Raw genomic sequence first — 22811 nt, 5'->3', positions numbered from 1 at the left:
CCCCCCCCCCCCCCCCACAGCCAGCCAATTACACCGATCGGCTGTCATAGGCTTCTGCCTATGAGAGCCGATCGCTCTCTTGTCCCCCAGGGGGACAGCCGTGTCACACGACTGTCCCCAGTGCAGCGCTGCTGCTGATCGCAGCGCTGCACAGGCTAAATAGACGGCGATCACACCGTCTAACAGTCTCCCGAGCGGCTCGGAGACTGAAGGCGGGGCGGAACTCCGCCCCCCCAAGCAGGAGATGCGCGCACAGCCTGCGCACGATCTCCTGCAAAACAGAGCCCCAGGACTTTACACCAATCAGCGTTAGGCGGTCCTGGGGCTGCCGCCGCGGCCACGCCCATTGGCGTGACGCAGGCGGCAAGAGGTTAAAGAGGAATAGTTACAAAAATCTTAATTTAAAAAACACAAATAAGTATATTTCTTCCAGAGTAAAACAAAAGTTTACTTTCTTAAAACAGAAAGGGTTAGCAATAATTCAGGTTGGAGTGAGCTCCGAGATGTCTCCCAGAGCATCACTGCTGAATATATGCAAATTAACCATTGTACCCTTAGAAGCTAAACACACCTCCAGAACTGTTGGAATGCAATGATGTGTAAACTGTTAGTCTGTATGCATGTTGGATTATTCTGGCTCTGTACAAATTGTTTCGGATTGGTTGATCCTCATCAGTGCATGGCATGGACTCATTTGGCTCTATGGGTGTTTCAAGCCCTACTCCATAGAGCCAAATTAATCAATGCCAAGCACTGATGAGGATCAACCAATCCGAAACAGTCTGTATGCATGTTTAATTATTATGGCTTTGTATAAATTAACAAACTGACACATCATCGCATTCCAGCAGATCTGGAGGTGTGTTTAGCGTCTAAGGGCAACAATGGATAATTTCCATATATTCATATATATATCTCTGAGCTCACTCCAACCTGAATTATCGCAAATTCTTTCTGTTCTAAGAATGCAAACTTTTGTTTTCCATAGCATTTTAGTAAGGGGGCATTTAGGACCATTGTAGCCCCTTACACACTCCTAGGAGTTCTGGTTCACCATGAGCTGGCTGGTTAGTTTGTATTTCCAGAGTAAAATGAGCCATAAATTACTTCTCTCCTGTTTCTGTCACTTACAGTAAGTAGTAGAAAGCTGATACTGACCGGTTTTGGGTTAGTCCATGTCTTTATGGGGGATTCTCATAATGGTCTTTACGCTTCAGAAAGACACTAGTAAACAAAAACAAAAAAAATGGGCGCTAGGTCACAGCTGCTATCCCCTGCAATGTACACACATAGGTGTCCTGCTTGCTCGTTCCCCACCACCTTGTCTGCAGTATATGCACACAGGGAGCTGCTTGCTAGGCAGTTGGAAAAAAGCTGTTATTTTCCACAATTCAATGAGAACCTCAGACCCCTCCTTCATTTGTGTAGACTGGCTACATGTCTGTCCTGCACTGTCGCCCAAGGGTGAGAATCCTGACTTATATGGACGACAGTTGTATGCACAAGGCTTTAGGATTGAACTGAAAAATTGTGATGTCATCAACAGGGACTCGAGCAGGACATACGAGCCAGACTCCAAGGAATGTTAAGGTTGTAAGAAATCAAAAATGGAGGAGGGGTATGACTGAAAATATTATCTAGAAAACTTGCCACAGCTTCCATAAGTAAGCCCAGCAGAGTGTGCTGTATTTGTATGCTGAACTCTACCGACCTGGTTACATTGGCACAGGAAAAGACTACACCGACCACAAATATTGTAAAAAAAATTTAATGCAGACTGTTGACAATGGTTTAGTTTGACATGAGCTTAAAGAGAACTGAAGAACATTCTGAAAATGTGCTCAAAATTACGCTTATCATTCAAATAACATTTTCCTTATCGATTTAGCCTGTGTACATGACATTTCTGCAGCACCCTCTGTTGTTTACATGCAGCTTGCTCCACAGAAGCCTCATTCCTGTACACTGGCATAGTCACTAAAGTCTACTGAAAGGATGCATCCGTGGAATTCCAAAAAACAAGATCTACTTGCCTCGGGCTTCCTCCAACCTGACAGCCGATCTGTCCCTCGCTGCAGCTCCATTGTCCCAGAACCCGGGACACTTCACTCAACCGCAGAAGATCCCAGGACTCCGGAGCTGTGGCGAGGGACAGATCGGCTGCCAGGGGCTGGAGGAAGCCCCAGGTAAGTAGAATTTTTTTTAAATCCCTCAGATGTATCCTTTAAAGGGAACCTGAAGTAAAACCACTGGTGTCTAGTGATTTACCCCCTTCCTCCTTTGTGATCTACGGCTTCACCCCCAATATACCTTCCCTGGTCGTTGAACATGAGCCAAATATGATATAAAGTAGGGAAACCGGGGGGGGGGGGGGGGGCAAATTTGATGTCTTCTTCCCCCCCACCCTTCCATTTACAGATCATTTTATGGCCACAGGTTCACCACTCTGCACATTAGCAATAAGGGGTAGCTGTCACGTTTACACTGGGTGTCTCAGAGTACCGGCCACAAAGCTGAATACAGCAGATGAAGGCTGTAGCACAACAAGCCTGGGGTCTTCATAGTCTCTTTCCATAGGAAAAACAGCAGCTGTGTGATAGGAGCAGCTCCTTGACCTGAATCGGCAACAATCTTTCAGGCTAAGGGGGGTTTCCAGGACTTGGAACAGGTGGAGGATGAAGATGACAGAGAAGATAAATTAGTACTTCTCCAATGCTTTTGTTAACAGCTCATTCAGGCGTCCCACCATAGGCCGGGGGTCATCGTTCAATCCTGCTGCAATCATTGCATTCTCATAGATCTAGATTGGGTGAGAGAGAGATATTACACATCACTAAGTTACAACAGCAGCTTACCTGAGACAGCTATACACAGAGGCTTAGGCCCGGTTCACACTTGCGGTTGTTTGCCAAACGGACCGGATGACCTGACCGGATCGGATCCGGATCGGAACCGTACGGTTCTGATCCGGATCCGGTCAGGTTGCATCAGGTGTTCATCAGGATGCGATCCGGATCCATTTGGCAAAAGTAACGTAAAAAACAAAAAAAATGTTGGGGTCTGGGAGGTCAGCAGAAGGGGGACCTGTGGAATCAGGCCCTCTGCTGTTTAGCACTCACCTCCACCTGCGACATGCTGCCAACATCTCCGGATCCGGATCCAGCTGTGCTGCTCCACTCCAAAATGCTTGCCCACGTGTCCCCATCCAATATCTCCGCAACAATCCGCATAGGAAGTGGGGTAGAACATCCGGATTTCTCAGCCAGTGTGTTGTGCGCTCTCCGGTTCCCATTGGTTTGTATTGGCCGGATGGTGCAGTCCGGCTCCGCCCCGGATACGGCTGCCGGAGGAGCCGGATCAAAAAATAGCGCATGTTGGAACGGAGGCCGGAGTCCGGATCCGGTCCGGCTCCGGTCCGGCAGAACGGACGCATGTGAACGGACGCATAGGCTTTCATTGCTATGCCGTGCGTCCGTTCTGCAAGCGGTGCGGCTCCGGCACGGCGATTCCGGACGGCCACCGCTAATGTGAACCGGGCCTTACCCAGCAAGTGAACCTGTGATCAGTTTATTATCTTAACTACTCAATTTCTACCAGTTGTCAACAGAACGCTGATCCGTTCATTTCAGCAGCGAGCGCTGAAGCTGGGCACCCCATGTAATAATTCAGGACACAGGTGGTTGCCAGACCCCAAATTACAGCTCCCACCAAGTTGTAACAATTTGGAGGAGAAATCGTTTTTAAAGGAGAACTATAGTGAGAGGTATATGGAGGCTGCCATATTTGTTTCCATTTAAGCAATACCAGTTGCCTGGCTATCCTGCTAATCCTCTGCCTCTAATACTTTCAGCCATAGCCCCTGAACAAGCATACAGCAGATCAGGTGTTTCTGACAATTTTGACAGATATGACAAGATTTGCTGCATGCTTTGTTTCTGGTGTGATTCAGACACTTTTTCAGCCAAATAGACCAGCAGGGTTGCCAGGCAACTGGTATTGCTTAAAAGGAAATAAATATGGCAGCCTCCATATACCTCTCACTACAGTTCTCCTTTAACACTGCCAGGGAGTTTAGCGGCAACAGGAAGAGCTGTCAGTTCAATTCATCCTGCACTGAACTGCCCAGCCCTGTAACAATATGGCCTCTAATCAGAAAGGATGCTGGTTTCACACTGAAATGATACAAAACGGACAATGAAACCAGATCAGTCTGTTATGCTAAGCATAAGTTTTTCATCTGATTTCCGTTTTGGTGTACTCTACCTGTTGCCATCACATCTGCATTCCTCTGCTGCTGGGTGCACTGCGCGGGAGAAGCGCCAGGATACAGACTGCAGCCCCATAGAAGCATTGAGGATTGCAGCAGATGAATGGGAATTCTCCCTCAAAACAAACCAGGGAGGATTCACATTGGTCTGCTGCAATCCAATGAGAGCGTTATGCTTCTGATGGGGATCGGATCTGTATATGGCGGCTTCTGTGCGGTGGGCTCCGCAGTGATGGAGGAACACAAATGTGCCAGCGGCAGGTGCAATGGCGAAACCTATGCAGTGACCAGCCCAGTGAGACTGGACATTATCTTAATTCCATCAGCATCTGCTTTGTCCAGCTAATCCACAAACGTCATGCAGGTCCCATACTTGTTTTCTGCACGTTGGAACAGATCTAACAGACTTATATGAATGGATCCTATTGCTTTACCTAGCATCCATTTGCATGTGTGCCAAACCATTCCATTTTTAGTGCAGCATGAACCCCGCCTTAATCAAAAGGCTGCCCCTGCTAGCTTTGTACTGCTCCATGCATTAGAAAGCTTGGCAACCAATTAATTTACTGCAACACCCAATCACCATTATCAGTAATCTTCCAATAGATTTCACTTTATTTAGAAAGCCTTTCCAGGGTCAGTAGAGCGCTGGCAGATTCACAGTGATAAAATCCGCCATCTAAACCTTTCAATGGCTCAGCCTCCACATGCAGAGCAGCAAATATAGATTTTAAAAGAAAACCCTTTAGTTCATGATAAAAAGCAAACCATTTCCTTACCTACTTTGTGTCCTCCCCATGTGATAATGCCAACCGATGATTGCACTAGCTGAAAGGAAATTACGTACAGCCCAGCTTTCTCTGCTCATATGCAAATCATGTCAACCGGTTTAAAGCACTGCTAAAAAGGCCGCGGGTAGGAAACCCACCTCATTACTTTATTCAAGAATGGTTTTATAAAGAAATACAAAAGGATTCTTTCTTGCAAATGCCCTAGCATACAGAGACTGGATGGTGGGTTGGGGGTGGTAGAGGTATCTCTCACAACCTCCATTTCTCCAGATTTGTCTGCGCCAAATTGATGTCAAAAACTGATTTCAACAATTGTAACTCCTTATTAGAGGTAGGCCGAACAGTTCCAGGCGAACATCGGGTGGTTCGCCTTCACCGGCGAACTTTCCCGGAAGTTCGATTTGCCCCATAATGCTATATGAGGGTCAACTTTGACCCTCTCCATCACAGTCAGCAGGCGCATTGTAGCCAATCAGGCTACGCTAAGCCCTGGAGCCCCACCCCCCCTTATATAAGGCAGGCTCCGGCGGCCATTAGCCTCACTCGTGTGCCTGCTAGAGACAGAATAGGGACAGCTGCTGCAGACTTGTTCTCCTAGGGACAGATTAGTCAGGCTCTTGCCTTCTTAGCTTGCTTAGCTGAATCTTATTGCTATAATAGCGCCCCAGAAAAGCTCTTTTCAGAGCTCATCCTGCTGTGATCCATTTTTTTTTTCTGTGTTTGAAACTGACACTTGTGTTGTTTAGACAGCATTGCTAATTCATACTGTGTCCCACTGCCAGCAGCACATTCAGTGACTACTACCTGTGTGTGTGATACACTTGTGTTGTTTAGACAGCATTGCTAATTCATACTGTGTGCCCAACTGCCAGCAGCAGCAGTACATTCAGTGACTAGTGCGTGTGCGTGCGTGCGTGCGTGCGTGCGTGCGTGCGTGTGTGTGTGTGTGTGTGTGTGTGTGTTACACTTGTGTTGCTTAGACAGCATTGCTAATTCATAATGTGTGTGTACCACTGCCAGCAGCCCACCAGCATTCAGCAGCACATTCAGTGACACCTGTGTGTGTGACAGGGAGCTGCACATTGTACTACCTACCCAGTACTGCATTTACCTACTACTAGTACCTGTTGTGTTTAGTTAACCCACCTCATCACTGCATACACCTATGTTTGTGTTGAGTGAACCCACCTCGCTGCACATAACTACCTTTTGTGTTGAGTGAACTTGCGTCACTGCATATAACTACCTTTTAAGTTGAGTGAACTCACCTCACTGCATATCTACCTTTTCTGTAGAGTGAACGCACCTCACTGCATATATAACTACCTTTGGGTTGAGTGAACTCACCTCACTGCATATAGCTACCTTTTGTGTTCAGTGAACTCACCTCACTGCATATATAACTACCTTTGGGTTGAGTGAACTCAGCTGACTGCATATAGCTACCTTTTGTGTTCAGTGAATTCACCTCACTGCATATAGCTACCGTTTGAGTTCAGTGAACTCACGAGGTGGTGTTGCTGTGATTTCGTGCGGACCTGGCCCAAAGTACAGTGCTCAGAAGAAGGCACGTGCCATCACTTCCCAAAATTGTGAGGACGTGCTTGAGTATTTAACACAGAAAACCTCATCTCCCGCAGCCACCAGCGCTGCATCCGCTGCATTTGACACTTCGCAGGATTTATTTGGTGGTGGTGAAATCACTGATTCACAGCCACTACTGCAACAACAAGAAGAAGGCGCAGGTACACCACCTCATACGTCCGAGTTAGGTGGCGATAGTATGGACGTAATGTGTGAGGAGGGGCATGATGATCCACCTGAAGTTGGTGCAGTTGAGGAGGTGTCTGAGGAAAGCGAAGCTGGGCAGGAGGATTATGATGATGATTATACGGATGCCACGTATGTTCCCAGTAGAGGAGATGACCAGGGGGACAGTTCAGAGGGGGAGCCAGAGAGGAGTAGGAGGAGACGACTCCATGATAGAAGCAGAGGGAGCTCATCCTCAGAAACAGCTGGGGGTAGTGTCCGGCGCCATGTATCGCCAGCTATGGCCAGCCAACATGCCCTTCAAGGTCAACTGTTGATGCCACCGTAGTGCCATCACCCCAGGGGGGCTCTGCGGTTTGGAAATATTTTACGGTGTGTGCCTCAGATAGGAGCAAAGCCATCTGTTCTCTCTGCCTCCAAAAATTGAGCCGTGGAAAGGCCAACACTCACGTAGGGACAAGTGCCTTACGAAGGCACCTGGAGAAAAGGCACAAACAGCTATGGGAAGAACACCTGAGGAAAAGCAGCACCCCTCAAAAGACAAGCCACCCTCCTCCTTCTCTGCCTCCTTCAGGTGCATCATCTTCATCCGCTTTCTCCCTTGAACCTTCACAGCCACCCTCCTTCACACCGCCTCTGCCCTTTAGCAGTTCCTGCTCCTCTGCCCACAGCAGTAGCCAGGTGTCCGTGAAGGAAGTCTTTGAGCGGAAGAAGCCAATTTCGGCCAGTCACCCTCTTGCCCGGCGTCTGACAGCTGGTGTGGCGGAACTATTAGCTCGCCAGCTATTACCATACAAGCTGGTGGAGTCGGAGGCTTTCCGTAAATTTGTGGCCATTGGGACACCGCAGTGGAAGATACCAGGCCGCACTTATTTTTCACGAAAGGCCATACCCAAACTGTACCGTGCAGTTCAGAGGCAAATGGTGTCATCTATTGCAAAGAGCGTTGGGTCAAGGGTCCACCTGACCACGGAGGCCTGGTCTGCCAAGCACGGGCAGGGCCGCTACATTACGTACACAGCCCATTGGGTCAAACTGGTGACCGATGGCAGCAAGCAGGGAGTACGTGGCTGCGCAGCGGACCGACTTGTCACACCTCCACGGCTTGTAGGCAGGCCTCCTGCCACCTCCTTCTCCTCCAGCTACATCCTCTTCGCTGTCAACCTCCTCCTCCTCGGCTGAGTGTCAGTTGAACTCTAGCGGTGCTGCCATCTCCTCTTCCTCTCCAGCTACACAGCCCCATCTCCCCAGAGCCTACCCTGCATGCCAGGTACGACGGTGCCACGCAATTTTAGACATGTCTTGCCTCAAAGCGGAGAGTCACACTGGAGAAGCTCTCCTGGCTGTTCTTAACAAACAGGTGGAGCAATGGCTGACCCCGCACCAGCTGGAGATCGGCAACGTGGTGTGTGACAACGGCAGCAATCTCCTTTCCGCTTTGAATTTGGGAAAGCTGACACATGTACCCTGCATGGCACATGTGCTGAATCTGGCCGTGCAAAGATTTGTCTCAAAGTACCCAGGCTTAGAGGACGTCCTGAAACAGACCAGAAAGTTGTGTGGGCATTTCAGGCGGTCTTATACGGCCATGGCACGGCTTGCGGACATTCAGCGGAAAAACAACTTGCTGGTGAGACGCTTGATATGCGATAGCCCGACTCGCTGGAATTCCACCCTGCTCATGTTCTCTCGCCTGCTAGACCAGGAGAAAGCAGTCACCCAGTACCTGTACAGCTACAGTAGAGGGACACAATCTGGGAAGATGGGGATGTTGTGGCCCAACAGCTGGACTCTGATGCGAAATGCATGCAGGATCATGCGGCCGTTTGAGGAGGTGACCAACCTGGTGAGTCGTGCTGAAGGCACCATCAGCGACTTAATCCCCTACGCTTACTTCCTGGAGCGTGCCGTGCGTAGAGTGGTGGATGAAGCTGTGAAGGAGCGGGAACAGGAACAGCTACGGCAGGAGGAGTCGTGGGACCAATTTTCAGCCGAACCACAGGTTTCCTCAACACCTGCGGCACCACAGAGGGGGGAGGAGGAGGAAGAAGAGGAGTCGTGTGGGGAAGTAGAGGAGTCAGACTCGGATGATTATGAGGAAGGTGTTTCTGTGGAGGAGGAAGAGGCGGTAGCGGCAGAAGAACAACCGCAGCAGCCGTCACAGGGGGCTTCTGCTGCTCCACGTTCCCATGGTATTGTCCGTGGTTGGGGGGAGGAAGAGAAGTTGCGTGACGTCACTGTGGAAGAGCAAAAGGAGATGGAGAGTACGTCTGGATCCGACTTTGTGCAGATGGCCTCTTTCATGTTGTCCAGCCTGTTGAGGGACCCCCGTATCAAAAAACTCAAGGGGAATGACCTGTACTGGGTGGCCACGCTACTAAACCCTCGGTACAGGCACAAAGTGGCAGACCTGTTACCAACTCCACACAAGGCGGAAAGGATGCAGCACTTGCAGAACAAGCTGTCAATGATGCTTTACAATGCATTTAAAGGGACACTTAAGTCAAACAAAAAAAATTAGTTTTACTCACCTAGGGCTTCCAATAGCCCCCTGCAGCTGTCCGGTGCCCTCGCCGTCTCCCTCCGATCCTCCTAGCCCCGCCGGCAGCCACTTCCTGTTTCGGTGACAGGAGCTGACAGGCTGGGGACGCGAGTGATTCTTCACATTCCCAGACACATTAGCACCCTCTATGCTGCTATATGGTATATGATATATGCTATAGCAACATAGATGGCGCTATTGTGGCCAGGAACGCGAAGAATCACTCGCGTCCCCAGCCTGTCAGCTCCTGTCACCGAAACAGGAAGTGGCTGCCGGCGGGGCCAGGAGGATCGGAGGGAGACGGCGAGGGCACTGGACATCTGCAGGGGGCTATTGGAAGCCCCAGGTGAGTAAAACTCATTTTTTTTGTTTGACTTAAGTGTCCCTTTAAGGGTGATGTGACAGTACAACGCAATAAAAAGGTACCACTGGCAGTATTCCTCCTCCTCACCAGTCCACGCAGGCAAGGACAGGCCGCTCCAGCGATCTCGGGGTGGTGTCGGACATGTGGACATTCTTTAGTCCAACGCCTCGCAGTAGCCCTTCGGGATCCACCCTCCACCAACGCCTGGACCGGCAGGTAGCCGACTACCTGGCCTTAAGTGTGGATGTACACACTGCGACTGCGAGCAGCGAGGATGAACCCTTGCTCTACTGGTTGCGCATGCTTGACCTGTGGCCAGAGCTGTCCCAATTTGCCATACAACTTCTCTCTTGCCCTGCCGCAAGTGTCCTGTCAGAAAGGACCTTCAGTGCAGCTGGAGGCATTGTCACTGAGAAGAGAAGTCGCCTAAGTCATGACAGTGTTCAGTACCTGACCTTTATCAAAATGAACGAGGCATGGATCCCTGAGGGCTATTGCACGACTAAAGACTAAGTCAGTCCCCACAGACAGCATCTCTGCCTGCAGGCCGTTTGACTGCCTTCTCCGCCACCACCACCAGGGTCCAGGACTCTAGGCGGATTCCAGAATTTTTAAGGCCGCTGCTAGCAGCAGCCGCTATACTAATTTTTCTTGGGCATGCACACGCCTGCCTAATTTTTATGGCTGAACTGCAGGCGGCTGCAACAAAAAACAAAAGGCATGTACATGTACCCATCCCCCTTCATGATCATTACCTTGCCGCGGTGAAGAGGCTTGCGTATCACAATGAAGCAATGATTGCCGGCTATATGAGTGTCTCGGGTGGGGGTGGCACACCAAAGATAATAAGGTTGTTGTTTCATTGTGGTCAGACCAAATTTGATCAGCTGGACAGTCACTGTTCTGTCATTCAGCTACATCAGCCGGCGAGCATATGGGCTGAAAAGCCCACTACACAAACGGCTGTTTGCATTCACTGCATACCTTTCACTGCATCTGTGACTGCACATTATACCTGGCAGTCAGTGCATAATTTGCACTTGAATGGATACAGTTTCAAACAATTTAAAGAGAACCCGAGGTGGCATTGCATTATGTTACTGGGGCACAGAGGCTGGTTGGGCACACTAACACCAGCCTCTGTTGCCCCATCGTGTGCCTCAAAGACCCCCCTGCTCGCCGCTATACACCACGCAGTGCTGGCGACACGCAGCACGTCGCCAGCACAATGTTTACCCTAGCGCTGTCTGTCAGCGCTGCTCCCCCGCCTCCTCCGCATCGCCGCTACCCGCCCTCGTCCCTTCCCTCCAATCAGCGGGAGGGAAGGGACACGGGCGGGTAGCGGCGATGCGGAGGAGGCGGCGGAGCGGCGCTGACAGACAGCGCTAGGGTAAACATTGTGCTGGCGACACGCTGCGTGTCGCCAGCACTGCGGGGAGTATAGCGGCGAGCAGGGGGGTCTTTGAGGCACACGATGGGGCAACAGAGGCTGGTGTTAGTGTGCCCAACCAGCCTCTGTGCCCCAGTAACATAATGCAATGCCACCTCGGGTTCTCTTTAAAAATACAACCATCTACATTTTCAAACAATTTAAAAAAATGCCAACAAAAATTGCCCTCCGTAAAACATTCTTGGCAAATGCTTTCGACTTGGTTTGTCTTCCGCTGGCTCAAGGGTCCATCTGACCACAGATGCCTGGTCTGCAAAGCACGGTCAGGGCAGCTACAGCATGGGTCTCAGCAGGCTCCCACTTCGGACCGGAATACAACCTTCATTCCCCGCGGTGACAATGGCAGACTTGCCCTCCATAGCGGATTCCCGTTAAAGGATTTAAAGTTGATTCATTACAATTAGGGCCTCAAAGTCCTGTATTGCATGCCTGCCTGCTGCCCTCCTTGGATGTGCAGTGGTAGCCGTTGCTCAGGCTCCACACCGGATTCTATCCCTCATTCCCCGGCCATTACCCGGGGTCACAAATGGCAGACTTGCCCGCCTCCATATGATTCTCGTGAAAGGAATGTGGTGTCATCTTTGCCCGCCATAACTGGTTCTCATTAAAGGATTTAACCACTTGCCGACCGCACGCTTATACCGTGCGTCGGCAAAGTGGCAGCTGCAGGACCAGCGACGCAGTACTGCGTCGCCAGCTGCAGGCTGATTAATCAGGAAGCAGCCGCTCGCTTCCTGTCAAATCACGGCGGGGGGCTCCGTGAATAGCCTGCGGGCCGCCGATGGCGGCTCGCAGGCTAAATGTAAACACAAGCGGAAATAATCCGCTTTGTTTACATTGTACGGCGCTGCTGCGCAGCAGCGCCGTAAGGCAGATCGGTGATCCCCGGCCAATCAGCGGCCGGGGATCGCCGCCACGTGATAGGGGACGTCCTGTCACAGGCTGCACAGGACGGATAGCGTCCTGTGCAGCCTCGATCACCGGGGGGGACAGGTAGGAGAGGGAGGGGGGTGAATGTCGCCGCGGAGGGGGGCTTTGAGGTGCCCCCCCCCCGCCAGCCAGCCACACGCAGGCAGGAGAGATCGCCCCCCCCAGCACATCATCCCCCTAGTGGGGAAAAAAGGGGGGTGATCTGATCTCTCTGCCTGCACCCTGATCTGTGCTGGGGGCTGTAGAGCCCACCCAGCACAGATCACATAATACAATGCTGGTCCTTAAGGGGGGGTAAAGGGTGGGTCCTCAAGTGGTTAAAGTACATTCATTTCAAATACACAGCAGGGCTTTGAAAGTCTTCCTCCTGTATTGTTATTTTTGGTCACTACCTCGGGGCGGGCGTGCATGCCTGCCTGCTGCCCTTCTTGGATGTGTAGCGTTGCTCAGGCTCCACACCGGATTCCATCCCTCATTCCCCGGCCTTTACCCGGGGTCACAATGTCAGACTTGCCCGCCTCCATAGGCTTCTCATTGTAGCGGTACTGAACAAGTACACAGCAAGTAGAAAATGTAATTTAAAAACAAAACGTAAGCTTTTTAACAGTGCCATGGAAAGTTGAGAAGGAAGTCCTACATTACCTGACATCACTGAGTGAGGAAGAGCAATCTCGCCATTTTGCGCAGTAGTCCAGCACGGCCGTCACAACACACAACAGCTATTTGCGGTGCGTTACACAGTGAGTTTGGTGTGTCAGTGTGAAGCAGTACACTAATTACACTCCCTGATTGATGTATACACATGCAAGATGTTTTAAAGCACGTTAGGCCTGCAATTTAGCATTCAATGTGATTGCTGCCCTTAAAACGCTGCTTTGCGTCACATACAGATTTTTCCCCGGGACTTTTGGCATGTATTCCACTCCGCCATGCCCCCCTCCAGGTGTTAGACACCTTGAAACATCTTTTCCATCACTTTTGTGGCCAGCATAATTTTTTCTATTTTTCAAAGTTCGCCTCCCCATTGAAGTCTATTGCAGTTCGCGAACTTTTCCACGAACCGAACCTTGCGCGGAAGTTCGCGAACCTAAAATCAGAGGTTCGGCCCATCTCTACTCCTTATGCTTTCTCTGGCCAGGCTTTTTGTGACCACTAGAGGGCAACATCACTTCTTCCAGAGCAGCAGCGAACTGGCTGGATCAAACAGAGCTGAGAGTGAAAAAATGCAGCTCTCTAGTGCAGTGTCTGATCATGCTGCCTTAAAGGGAAGGTTCAGGGACTAGCTAAAAAAAATTAAAATCCATTTCCACTTACCTGGGGCTTCCTCCAGCCCGTGGCAGGCAGGAGGTGCCCTCGGCGCCGCTCCGCAGGCTCCCGGTGGTCTCCCCGACCTGGCCAGGCCGGCGGCCAGGTCGGGCCTCTTCTGCGCTCCATGGTGCGTTCCACGCCGGTGCGCTGACGTCATCGGACGTCCTCCGGGCTGTACTGCGCAGGCTCAGTAGTTCTGAGCCTGCGCAGTACAACCCGGAGGACGTACGATGACGTCAGCGCGCCGGCGTGGAATGCACCATGGAGCGCAGAAGAGGCCCGACCTGGCCGCCGGCCTGGCCAGGTCGGGTCGACCACCGGGAGCCTGCGGAGCGGCGCCGAGGGCACCTCCTGCCTGCCACGGGCTGGAGGAAGCCCCAGGTAAGTGGAAATGGATTTTTATTTTTTTTAACTAGTCCCTGAACCTTCTCTTTAAGGATTATGCTGCCCCACATGCACAGTATGATCCTGTGCTGCCACATTTTCTATCACCTTATGTAGTTGATATGATGTATGTACGGCTTATAAACCTATGTTGTGAACCAGCTCAAAATTTGGTATTTGTAGAAGGCAGAGAATTTAAAGACTTGGGGATGATTTTATTAAAGATCCCACTGAGCATGTGTGTGATGAGGCATAGCTCAGTGACCATCAGATATTGCAATGGAACTATAACAGTGGGGGTGCAACTTTGTCTTAGAAGGTGCTTGCTTCTCTCAGACCAATCCTGAAGTGTGTGCTCAGACACTGGCTCAGCACTATACCTTATCCAGGGGCAATGCTAGATTTCTGGAAAGGCCACAAAGGCCTGGTTCTTGGGTGGCAGCTGGCCAAGGGGAGGCTGGACATGGAAGAGGGATTGCTGCATATGGATAACGAGGGTGCAAATAAGAAGCAACACATGGAAATGGGAAGCTGCTGCCAGAGGTACCTGTATAGAACTTAAGGAGGCTGCTGGACATGAATGTTAGACATGGAAGATGGGGCTGCACAAAGATTAGAAGGGGCGCTGCACATGGAAGGGAAACTACTAAAAAGTTGGCCTAGGGGCTGAAACAGTATAAATCCGGCCTTGTCCAGGGTACGCTATGATTCTTTAGTGTTGGTTTATCCTACATTGCTTAAAGGTACGGTATCAAACCATAGTGAGGAGGAAGCAGCAGAAACAGTGCGCTGCAGCTTAAGGTGCGTATACACACACACCCTCTACATATAAATGGATGTGCCACTCTGCTACAACAAAGCAAGGAGTCTGTACAGCACTCAACACCTAATTGTCACATAAAGCATTGAGCTTCAATCTCTTCAGGTGACCGCAATTAAGCATGTGTATGCACCATTAGGCTGTACACATCCCCTCCTCTGTGTCCTCTGAACTGTGACAGGATGGTTTGTAGGAGAGTCAAATCAGCAGGACAGAGTGAGCAAATAAAGTTAAGGTCCGTACACACGCCGGACTGGAGACAAGGACGGGTCCGTCGTCACCTCCCGCTGGGTGGGCGTTCCAGCGACAGTCCGGCGTGTGTACAGTCTGTCGGCGGACTGATCGGATCGCTCAGAAACAGCCGTATCAGTCTGCCGACAGACTGTACACACGCCGGACTGTCGCTGGAACGCCCACCCAGCGGGAGTGACGACGGACCCGTCGTTGCCTCCAGTCCGGCGTGTGTACGGACCTTTAGGCTTCAAACAATTTCCCATTAGCCATTGCGGGGGAGGGTGATTGGGTGTTTATCAGTGGATCACACTGTTCAGCTACTATACATGGATTGGCTGTTCAGTGAGAGTATACAGTATACAGTATGAAAGCTGATTTAGTCACCTGTTCCAGAAGTAACTTGGCCAAATCATGGTCTGTGTCTTTCAGCTGCGTCAACTTCTTAATCAAAGGATGTCTGAAAAACAAGAGCGGTAGGTGGTGTAAGGAAAGAGGTCATCAAATGAAATACGGTCCTTGCTGGTGCTCAATGATTCCAGTTAGGACCGGTCACACATCCTCAGTAGTGTTGGCTGTGCACATCATAGCTCACCAGTGGCTGCCCCCAATCTATAACTGCTCAGTTTAGTCATGTGATGCAGTTTAGTGCCGTTTAGTCAGGTGCAAGTCTCTGATTTGCTAGTCATGATCAAGTGCTAAAGCAGGATGTGATCACAGCAAATCAGAGCTTTGCAAATCAGCTGAACAAACAAGTCACATGCTTCTCCACGAGTTCTAGACATCACCACTAGTGAGGGTAAAATCAGATGTTCATTCTCTTTGTATCTTCGGGTTTGCACATTAGAGCAGCACGTCCTGCAGAGATTTCCTGGTATGCTATATGCAGCCAGATTAACAACCAACTTCTGATAAAACCCCCTTCACAAAGAGGATTTTGCACCTTAGAACGGTCAGATCCTTCACCGCTGTGAAGAAACATTCAGTTTTCTCATTGACCCAAGTACAGTGCTCCTTTTTTTTATTCCGCTGAGCTCAGTGGTCCGGAAAAATTGCTGCAGAACCAAATTTGTGGTCCTTTCAGTGGATTGTGCAGAACGGATCTGTTTTAACAGACCGTTCGGATCTGTTCCTTTGGTTTTATGCCAAGAAGTGGTTATACTCAGGTTCATTGATCTGTAACATTCAATTTACCTAGCGTATCACTCAATTGCTCTGTACAGTGCCAATTAGAATAAAGAAAGGGGGTCATAAACTCTTTTAGCTTGACAACATGCAGCAAATAAATGGTTTCCATTTCGAGAAAATAAAATGTCCCTTTTTTAGTATGCACAGTGGCGTCTAGTCTTTCCAAGTGTAGTAGTTGCAAAAGTTTTTGCTTTATATCAAGAACAGTTGGTACTGTGAGGCATATCCATCTATTACAGACGACTTGCTATCTGCCATTAATATGAAGTGTGCTGTGAATGAGACTTTTGGTTTGTCATGCCAGCATTATCTATCTTCATAGTTAAATAATAGTTCTAGAAGAGGTTCTTAGTCATATTTTTTTTTTTTTTTAACACACTTTTATTTAGAACCCTTGAAGACATTGAGGTCTGTTTACATAAACATTTTTTAGTGAACAACAAATTACTCCAACAGCACGCCTTTCACAGGGTGCTGAGTGCACAGAGTTCCCTGAACAGATACTCCCCTATTTTTGCCTGAGGAAGCGTGTTAACCCGTTGAAACGCATAGTAACGCAACCCAACTCCATAAAGTTGAAGTCCTCCCTTTTTAAACTGTTTTTAGTTTATTTTATCCCGACTTGTGCCTCTTTTTACCGACTGTCTTCTTGCATGAACCTTGCTTCATGCAGTTTAAAGATGGACAAAATGCAGCATGTGATTCTCCCATTTTTAAGCTGCATAAAATTTGCCCCAACTTCGAAATATTTGACTCTTACTAACCATCTCCAGCAGCCCCATTTATATCTCGAGGTATTTAGGGGCTCCTGGCCTGCAGCCATGGCCAGCCAAGATCCTTCTCTTCCATGCACTTTTTAGATCTAGTTTAAAAAACAAAACCCTGATCACCATATAGCATTTATATGACTTGTAAGATGTGCTGGAGGGGACCTTATTGCTACACGGCAATCACTGTCAGGTTGCCGTAGCACACGGTCCCCATTACCAGTCCCCATAGACCAGCAGTGATGGCTTACCCTGTGTTGATCTCCAGCGTGGGCTGTAAGAGCTGCGCTCGCTCCTCATTGGTCTTAGCGAGCTGCTGTGTGCGCAGGAAGTGCCGGGCGGCCCCCATCTCCAGAACAGTGATCATAGCAGGGTGGGTGTCAAGGCGTGGCGTAACCTGCCAACATGAAGCACGGACATTCTAATAGGCACAATTATAAGCTAACTGGTCATACACGCTGTATTTATGTATGTGTGTAATTTTAGATATATATATATATATATATATATATATATATATATATATCACTCAGGATCACAACTCAGCCAAGCTAAGCTAACCATCCCAGACAGGCTTTAAAGGACCACTATCGCGAAAAATTGTAAAATGTATAATACACATGCATAATAAATACATTCCTCCCAGAGTAAAATGCACTATATAACGGTATCTTCTTTCTCCTAGGTTTCCTTCACTTACAGTAATCACTAAAAAAATCTGACTGATCTGACAGTTTTTAGACTAATCCATCTCATGGGAGATTCACAGCATTACCTTTATTCTTTACAAAAGCACTCCCTGGAAAGAATCACGATGATGACACCTAGCTTCTCTACGCACTTGCACAAAATTCTGGCAGTTGGACTGAACACATGCCATTCAAGAAATGCTTTTGAAAATAAAGAAAACACTGAAACCCCCATGAAGAGATGGATTGGCCCAAAATCTGACAGATCATTTCCTGCTGTGACAACATAGGAAAAAATAAATTTATAGTGCATTTTACTCTAGAACAAATGTACACTTCATACATACGCATACACGTTTTTACTTTTACAATTTTTTCGCGGTCCTTTAATAGCAGCAGTCACACATAACCGTCACTGCTGCATTATCTCTTTTGGCAGTTACTAAACAGCTAGGGTAGGCATGGCTGTGCTGCTGGTTACCACCCCTACCAATCAGTATGCATAATGGGGGTGTGGCCAAGTTGCCACTCAACTCCTTTCTCACAGGGCTCAATGGGAGGCAACTGTCACTGGGGAGGAGTATAACTGGCTTGGCATTCTCTGAACAAGAGACACAGCGTCAGTGGTGGGACCCATTGAGTACTGGTGATCAAGTCTGCCACCATCAAAAAAAAAAAATAGATTCAGGCCATTTTTGCAACCATTTATCATACCTTGCAAGACTAGAGGGAAGGGGATGGATGGTATTTGCAAAATAAAAGGCTGGGCTCTGTATTAAAGTATAGAAAGCAGTCATCCTTTATAAGAGGTCTGCATGCATGTGCAAAATCGTCACTACATGACTAAAAGATGTATGAAAAAATCATCACAGAGTAACAGACACTACACTGGGTCGCAATCCAAAGAGATAGATATATATAAAATACATATTTGTGGCACACCATGTTGGTAAAGTAGAGATGACTGACTAAAAGCTATAGACAGGCATAGGAGGTATGGAGCGCTGGTGGAAAAATGTACCTAAACTGTTACATTGCTGTGTAGAGTTGAGGAGGCATTGCTCCACCGGGACAGGAGGAGGAACATGCCAAAACATAGGTGTCGGCAACTAAACTGGTGACATTTTACTTCAGTCTGAAATTAGTCAAATGAATGTATATACTTTTCTGGAAAAAAACAAAACAGGATTTCATATTAAAACCTAACGGATTTTTTTGTAAGGCATAATATATTGTTAGCATTGGTCCACTTGAAAGCAAAGATTAAAATCATGGACATATAATGCAATTAAACTAGTACATAAAACGCCTAAAGAAGCGAGTTATCCCAGACTTTCATTTTCAGGTAAGACAAGAATTCAACATGGAATTTCCTTTCATTTGTTATATAATATAATGTGTTTTTTATTTTTATAACCCTTTTAACGTCTCTTCAGATATGTTGGATTCCATGCAGAGGTGTGACTTTAGCTTGTGTTCCCAAACATTTCTTTGGGCCGTTTTACCGCATTGGACTGGACAGTTAAGGGATCCTATTGTAGAAAATTGTTCACACGTCAGTTTGCAATAGATCGTTTGCAGTAAACGGACCGGACTCTTGTGCAGTACGTGATTTTTTTTCCCGGAAAGAAAATGACTTTCCCATATTGTTTATGGTTGAAACGCATCTGCTCCAGGCACCAAACAGACTATCGGAGTAGACCAGGGGTGCCCACACTTTTTCGGCTCGCGAGCTACTTTAAAATTCGCCGAGGCCAGGAGATCTACCGACGTTTTAAATGCACCAACCCCCCCCCCCCCCTGAAACGTAGCTAGGTACAGGTCCCCCTCAGTACAGGTTAGCTAGGTATAGGTCCCCCTCAGTACAGGTTAGCTAGGTATAGGTCCCCCTCAGTACAGGTTAGCTAGGTATAGGTCCCCCTCAGTACAGGTTAGCTAGGTACAGGTCCCCCTCAGTACAGGTTAGCTAGGTACAGGTCCCCCTCAGTACAGGTTAGCTAGGTATAGGTCCCCCTCAGTACAGGTTAGCTAGGTATAGGTCCCCCTCAGTACAGGTTAGCTAGGTATAGGTCCCCCTCAGGACAGGTTAGCTAGGTATAGGTCCCCCTCAGGACAGGTTAGCTAGGTATAGGTCCCCCTCAGTACAGGTTAGCTAGGTATAGGTCCCCCTCAGTACAGGTTAGCTAGGTATAGGTCCCCCTCAGTACAGGTTAGCTAGGTATAGGTCCCCCTCAGTACAGGTTAGCTAGGTATAGGTCCCCCTCAGTACAGGTTAGCTAGGTATAGGTCCCCTTCAGTACAGGTTAGCTAGGTATAGGTCCCCCTCAGTACAGGTTAGCTAGGTATAAGTCCCCCTCAGTACAGGTTAGCTAAATATGTGCCTTCAGTACAGGTTAGTTAGGTATAGGGCGGGCACATGTAATCACTTACCTCCCTTCAACTGTGGAGGCTTGTCATCTCCCCGTACAGGCCATGTGCAGCAGCGTTGCGGGCAGCCATGACACCTCGTGCGCGCAGCCATGACACCTCGTGCATGCAGCCTTCTCACACAGGCTGCTGAGGGAGCGCTCCAATGGCCAGCGTGAGAGGAGGCGGAAGTGTTGCCAGCGCCGCCCCCAGCCATGACACTGCCGCCCTGGCCTCTCAGCCGCGCCTCTCTCCTCTCCTGAACAAATCAGGCCAAGCGGCCGCGTTCTACAGCTGCTGGCCACAAAATTCAATGGGATGCGGCCAGGAGGCCGCGATCTACCAATCAGGCGGTCGCGATCTACCGGTAGATCGCGATCGACCTATTGGGCAGCCCTGGAGTAGACAATACACTTTCCACTCCTGATGGCCTTTCGGAGGTCTGGCTCATGCAAGAACCCAGCCTTACACACTCCTCTGCAAGTGCCAAATGTGTACGATTATGCTACTTCTTACCTTAATATTGGCCACTTGTGTTCCCAACCCATTCCTCATCCAGGCCATCAGATCTTCTGCTTCCTTTTCAGACAGTTTGTCAGATTCTAAAGGGTAAATAAAAGAAGAGTCAAAAATGGGACCAGTTACAACCCAGCATGCATTATCATCTGGTTTATTCACAGAGGCGCTTGGCTATATACCAAACCTACACTAGTTTTTCTCCGTAATGTGCCTGATGAAGCAGTACTGTACCTGCGAAACGCATTGCAAAGTGGAGTATCTTATGTTATTTTTTTATACATAAATAACGGATTTATGTCTGTTGACAAGGGAGCTAAGTCCACCGAACTCCCCTCTTTTAAACAGTTTTATTCTATTTTGCCGCCTCTGTTCAACAATGCATGGTTTATGATACAAATTACACCAGTCTCTTAAAGTGCTCCTGTGAGGCACAATTTTTTCCTAAAAAGATTGCATGATAGAAACGCCCGAAAAATTGTTCCTAATGAAAGTTATATACATTTTTTTTTGTTAGCAAAGAATGAGACACCAAAACAGCTTATTACTCTAAGTATAGGCGTGGTGGGATACCTGGTCTACTGTCCTCAAATGTTTCCTCCTTGTAGTGATCCACCACAATGTCGGTCTCTACCGAGATGAGTTTCTTCTTATCAAACTCTCTGAGGTGCAGAAGAGTGAGTTCATCAAACTGCTCAAAGCAGAACAAAACCTGAGAGAATAGAGACAGACACACAATGAGGTGAAGGAGAAGTAGCAGCAGAGACTGAACAGGGATATATTTGGTAGAGAGATGAACAGATGGGCTGACTCCAGGCTCCTCACCTCAGTGTTCTTCTTCTTCATGGCCTCATAGTAGGGACTGTGCTCGGCGAGGTGGCGGTTAGGGGCACACAGGTAGTGGATGTTGCGGGTTCCTGCTTGCATACGGCTGCTGTAGTCCATCAGGCTAGTCAGCTGACCAGCAGGCAAAGCGGAGGACTCAAATCGCAGCAGCTTCCCAATATCCTCCTGTCAGTCAGTAAAGTACAACGTATTACAGTTTGCTGTCTATTTAAAACTCTACTGAACCACAGTATATAAAATGAACAGCAGGATTAATGCTGCCTAGCTCAGCACTGCAATCTAATCCCTACTAGAGACCTAGTCAATGTCTTATGTCTCTAGTACAGTCTAAGGACCTTTTTCCACTAGCAATCGCAAAAAGAAAAAACGCAAGCGATTGCGATTTTTCATTAATTTTGTTATGCGATTGTGATTTTGCATTTATCTATGAACATGAAGCACAATCGCTTCATGTTCATAGATAAATGCAAAATCCAGGTAGGTAGATCAGCATTTTTTTTTCCTCATGTAACTGAAGTGAGAGAGATGTGGTAGCTGCCATATTTACCTTTAAGCAGTACCAGTTGCCTGCGTACATTTGAATACGGCGCTGGTAGACTTGGGCGCAGGATCCAGCTGTTAAATGGCTGGTCCTGCTTCTGCACAAGTCCGGGACGTTTTAATTACTATTCCCCCTCCAGGCCGACATGGATAGTGGGGGAATGAAATAATTCGGCTTCCAGCGATCGCTGGAGGCCGAATTATTGTGTTTTTTAAACAACTTCGGCTCCGTCTTCTGACGGAGCCGACCTTCCTCACTGAGCGCCGCTATAGACTGATTCCTATTACAGTCTATGGCGGCGCTGGCTGCGCCCAAAGCTAGCAGCGCTGAAAAGCACTGCTCCGAGTTGCCTGGCTGTCCTGCTGATCCTTTGCTTCTAATACTTTTAGCCATAGACCCTGAACAAGCATGCAGCAAATCAGGTGTTTCTGACATTGTCAGATCTGACAAGATTAGCTGCATGCTTGTTTCTGGTGTGACTCAGACAGAATTGTAGCCAAATAGATCAGCAGGACCGTCAGGCAACTGGTAATGTTTAAAAGGAGATAAATATGGCAGCCACCATATCACTCTCACTCCAGTTCCCCTTTAAAGCAGTTCAGCAATTGTGATGGAGGAAATACCACTTCCTTTGTGAACTGTAAGATCTCCACCACCTGGGCTCTTATGGCCATTATACTATAGATCCTCCTAGGTGGAAAGCTGTAACAAGACTACTGTATATACTGGCGCATAGATTGGGGGGGGAAATTGCAATATCTGTATTATCAGTTAGGCCTCGTATCCACTCTCACTCTGCGTGCAACTCAGGTGGCCGTGGTGATGCAGGGCTCTGCATTGCAATTCTCCCAGATGTGCTTGCGATCTCATTTATAATGAATGGGATCGCTGCACAATCACCAAAATGCATACAGCCATTCGTTGCTATTCCGCTGTGAATCACAATCCATGTATGGAAACATCAGACAGTGCCGCTTATGCACTTTCCGATATCCCTGTGA

The 22811-nt window shown here is 48.5% G+C and overlaps 1 protein-coding gene across 1 annotated transcript in view; it reads right to left on the bottom strand.

The window, feature by feature from the left end:
- Nucleotides 1-1752: 1752 nt before the first annotated feature.
- Nucleotides 1753-22811, bottom strand: part of TRAP1 (TNF receptor associated protein 1) — a 60531-nt gene continuing 39472 nt past the window's right edge. The window contains exons 13-18 of the mRNA XM_068244193.1: nucleotides 21249-21434; nucleotides 20997-21135; nucleotides 20424-20509; nucleotides 17064-17209; nucleotides 15245-15317; nucleotides 1753-2800 (exon numbers count right to left, since the gene is read on the bottom strand). Coding sequence (XP_068100294.1) covers nucleotides 2699-2800; nucleotides 15245-15317; nucleotides 17064-17209; nucleotides 20424-20509; nucleotides 20997-21135; nucleotides 21249-21434 — 732 coding nt within the window. The 3' untranslated portion in view covers nucleotides 1753-2698. The remainder of the gene's footprint in view (nucleotides 2801-15244; nucleotides 15318-17063; nucleotides 17210-20423; nucleotides 20510-20996; nucleotides 21136-21248; nucleotides 21435-22811) is intronic.

The sequence above is a fragment of the Hyperolius riggenbachi genome, chromosome 7 (genome assembly GCF_040937935.1).
Source record: "Hyperolius riggenbachi isolate aHypRig1 chromosome 7, aHypRig1.pri, whole genome shotgun sequence".
Lineage (NCBI taxonomy): Eukaryota > Metazoa > Chordata > Amphibia > Anura > Hyperoliidae > Hyperolius > Hyperolius riggenbachi.
This window is presented reverse-complemented; position numbering and strand designations above follow the sequence as displayed.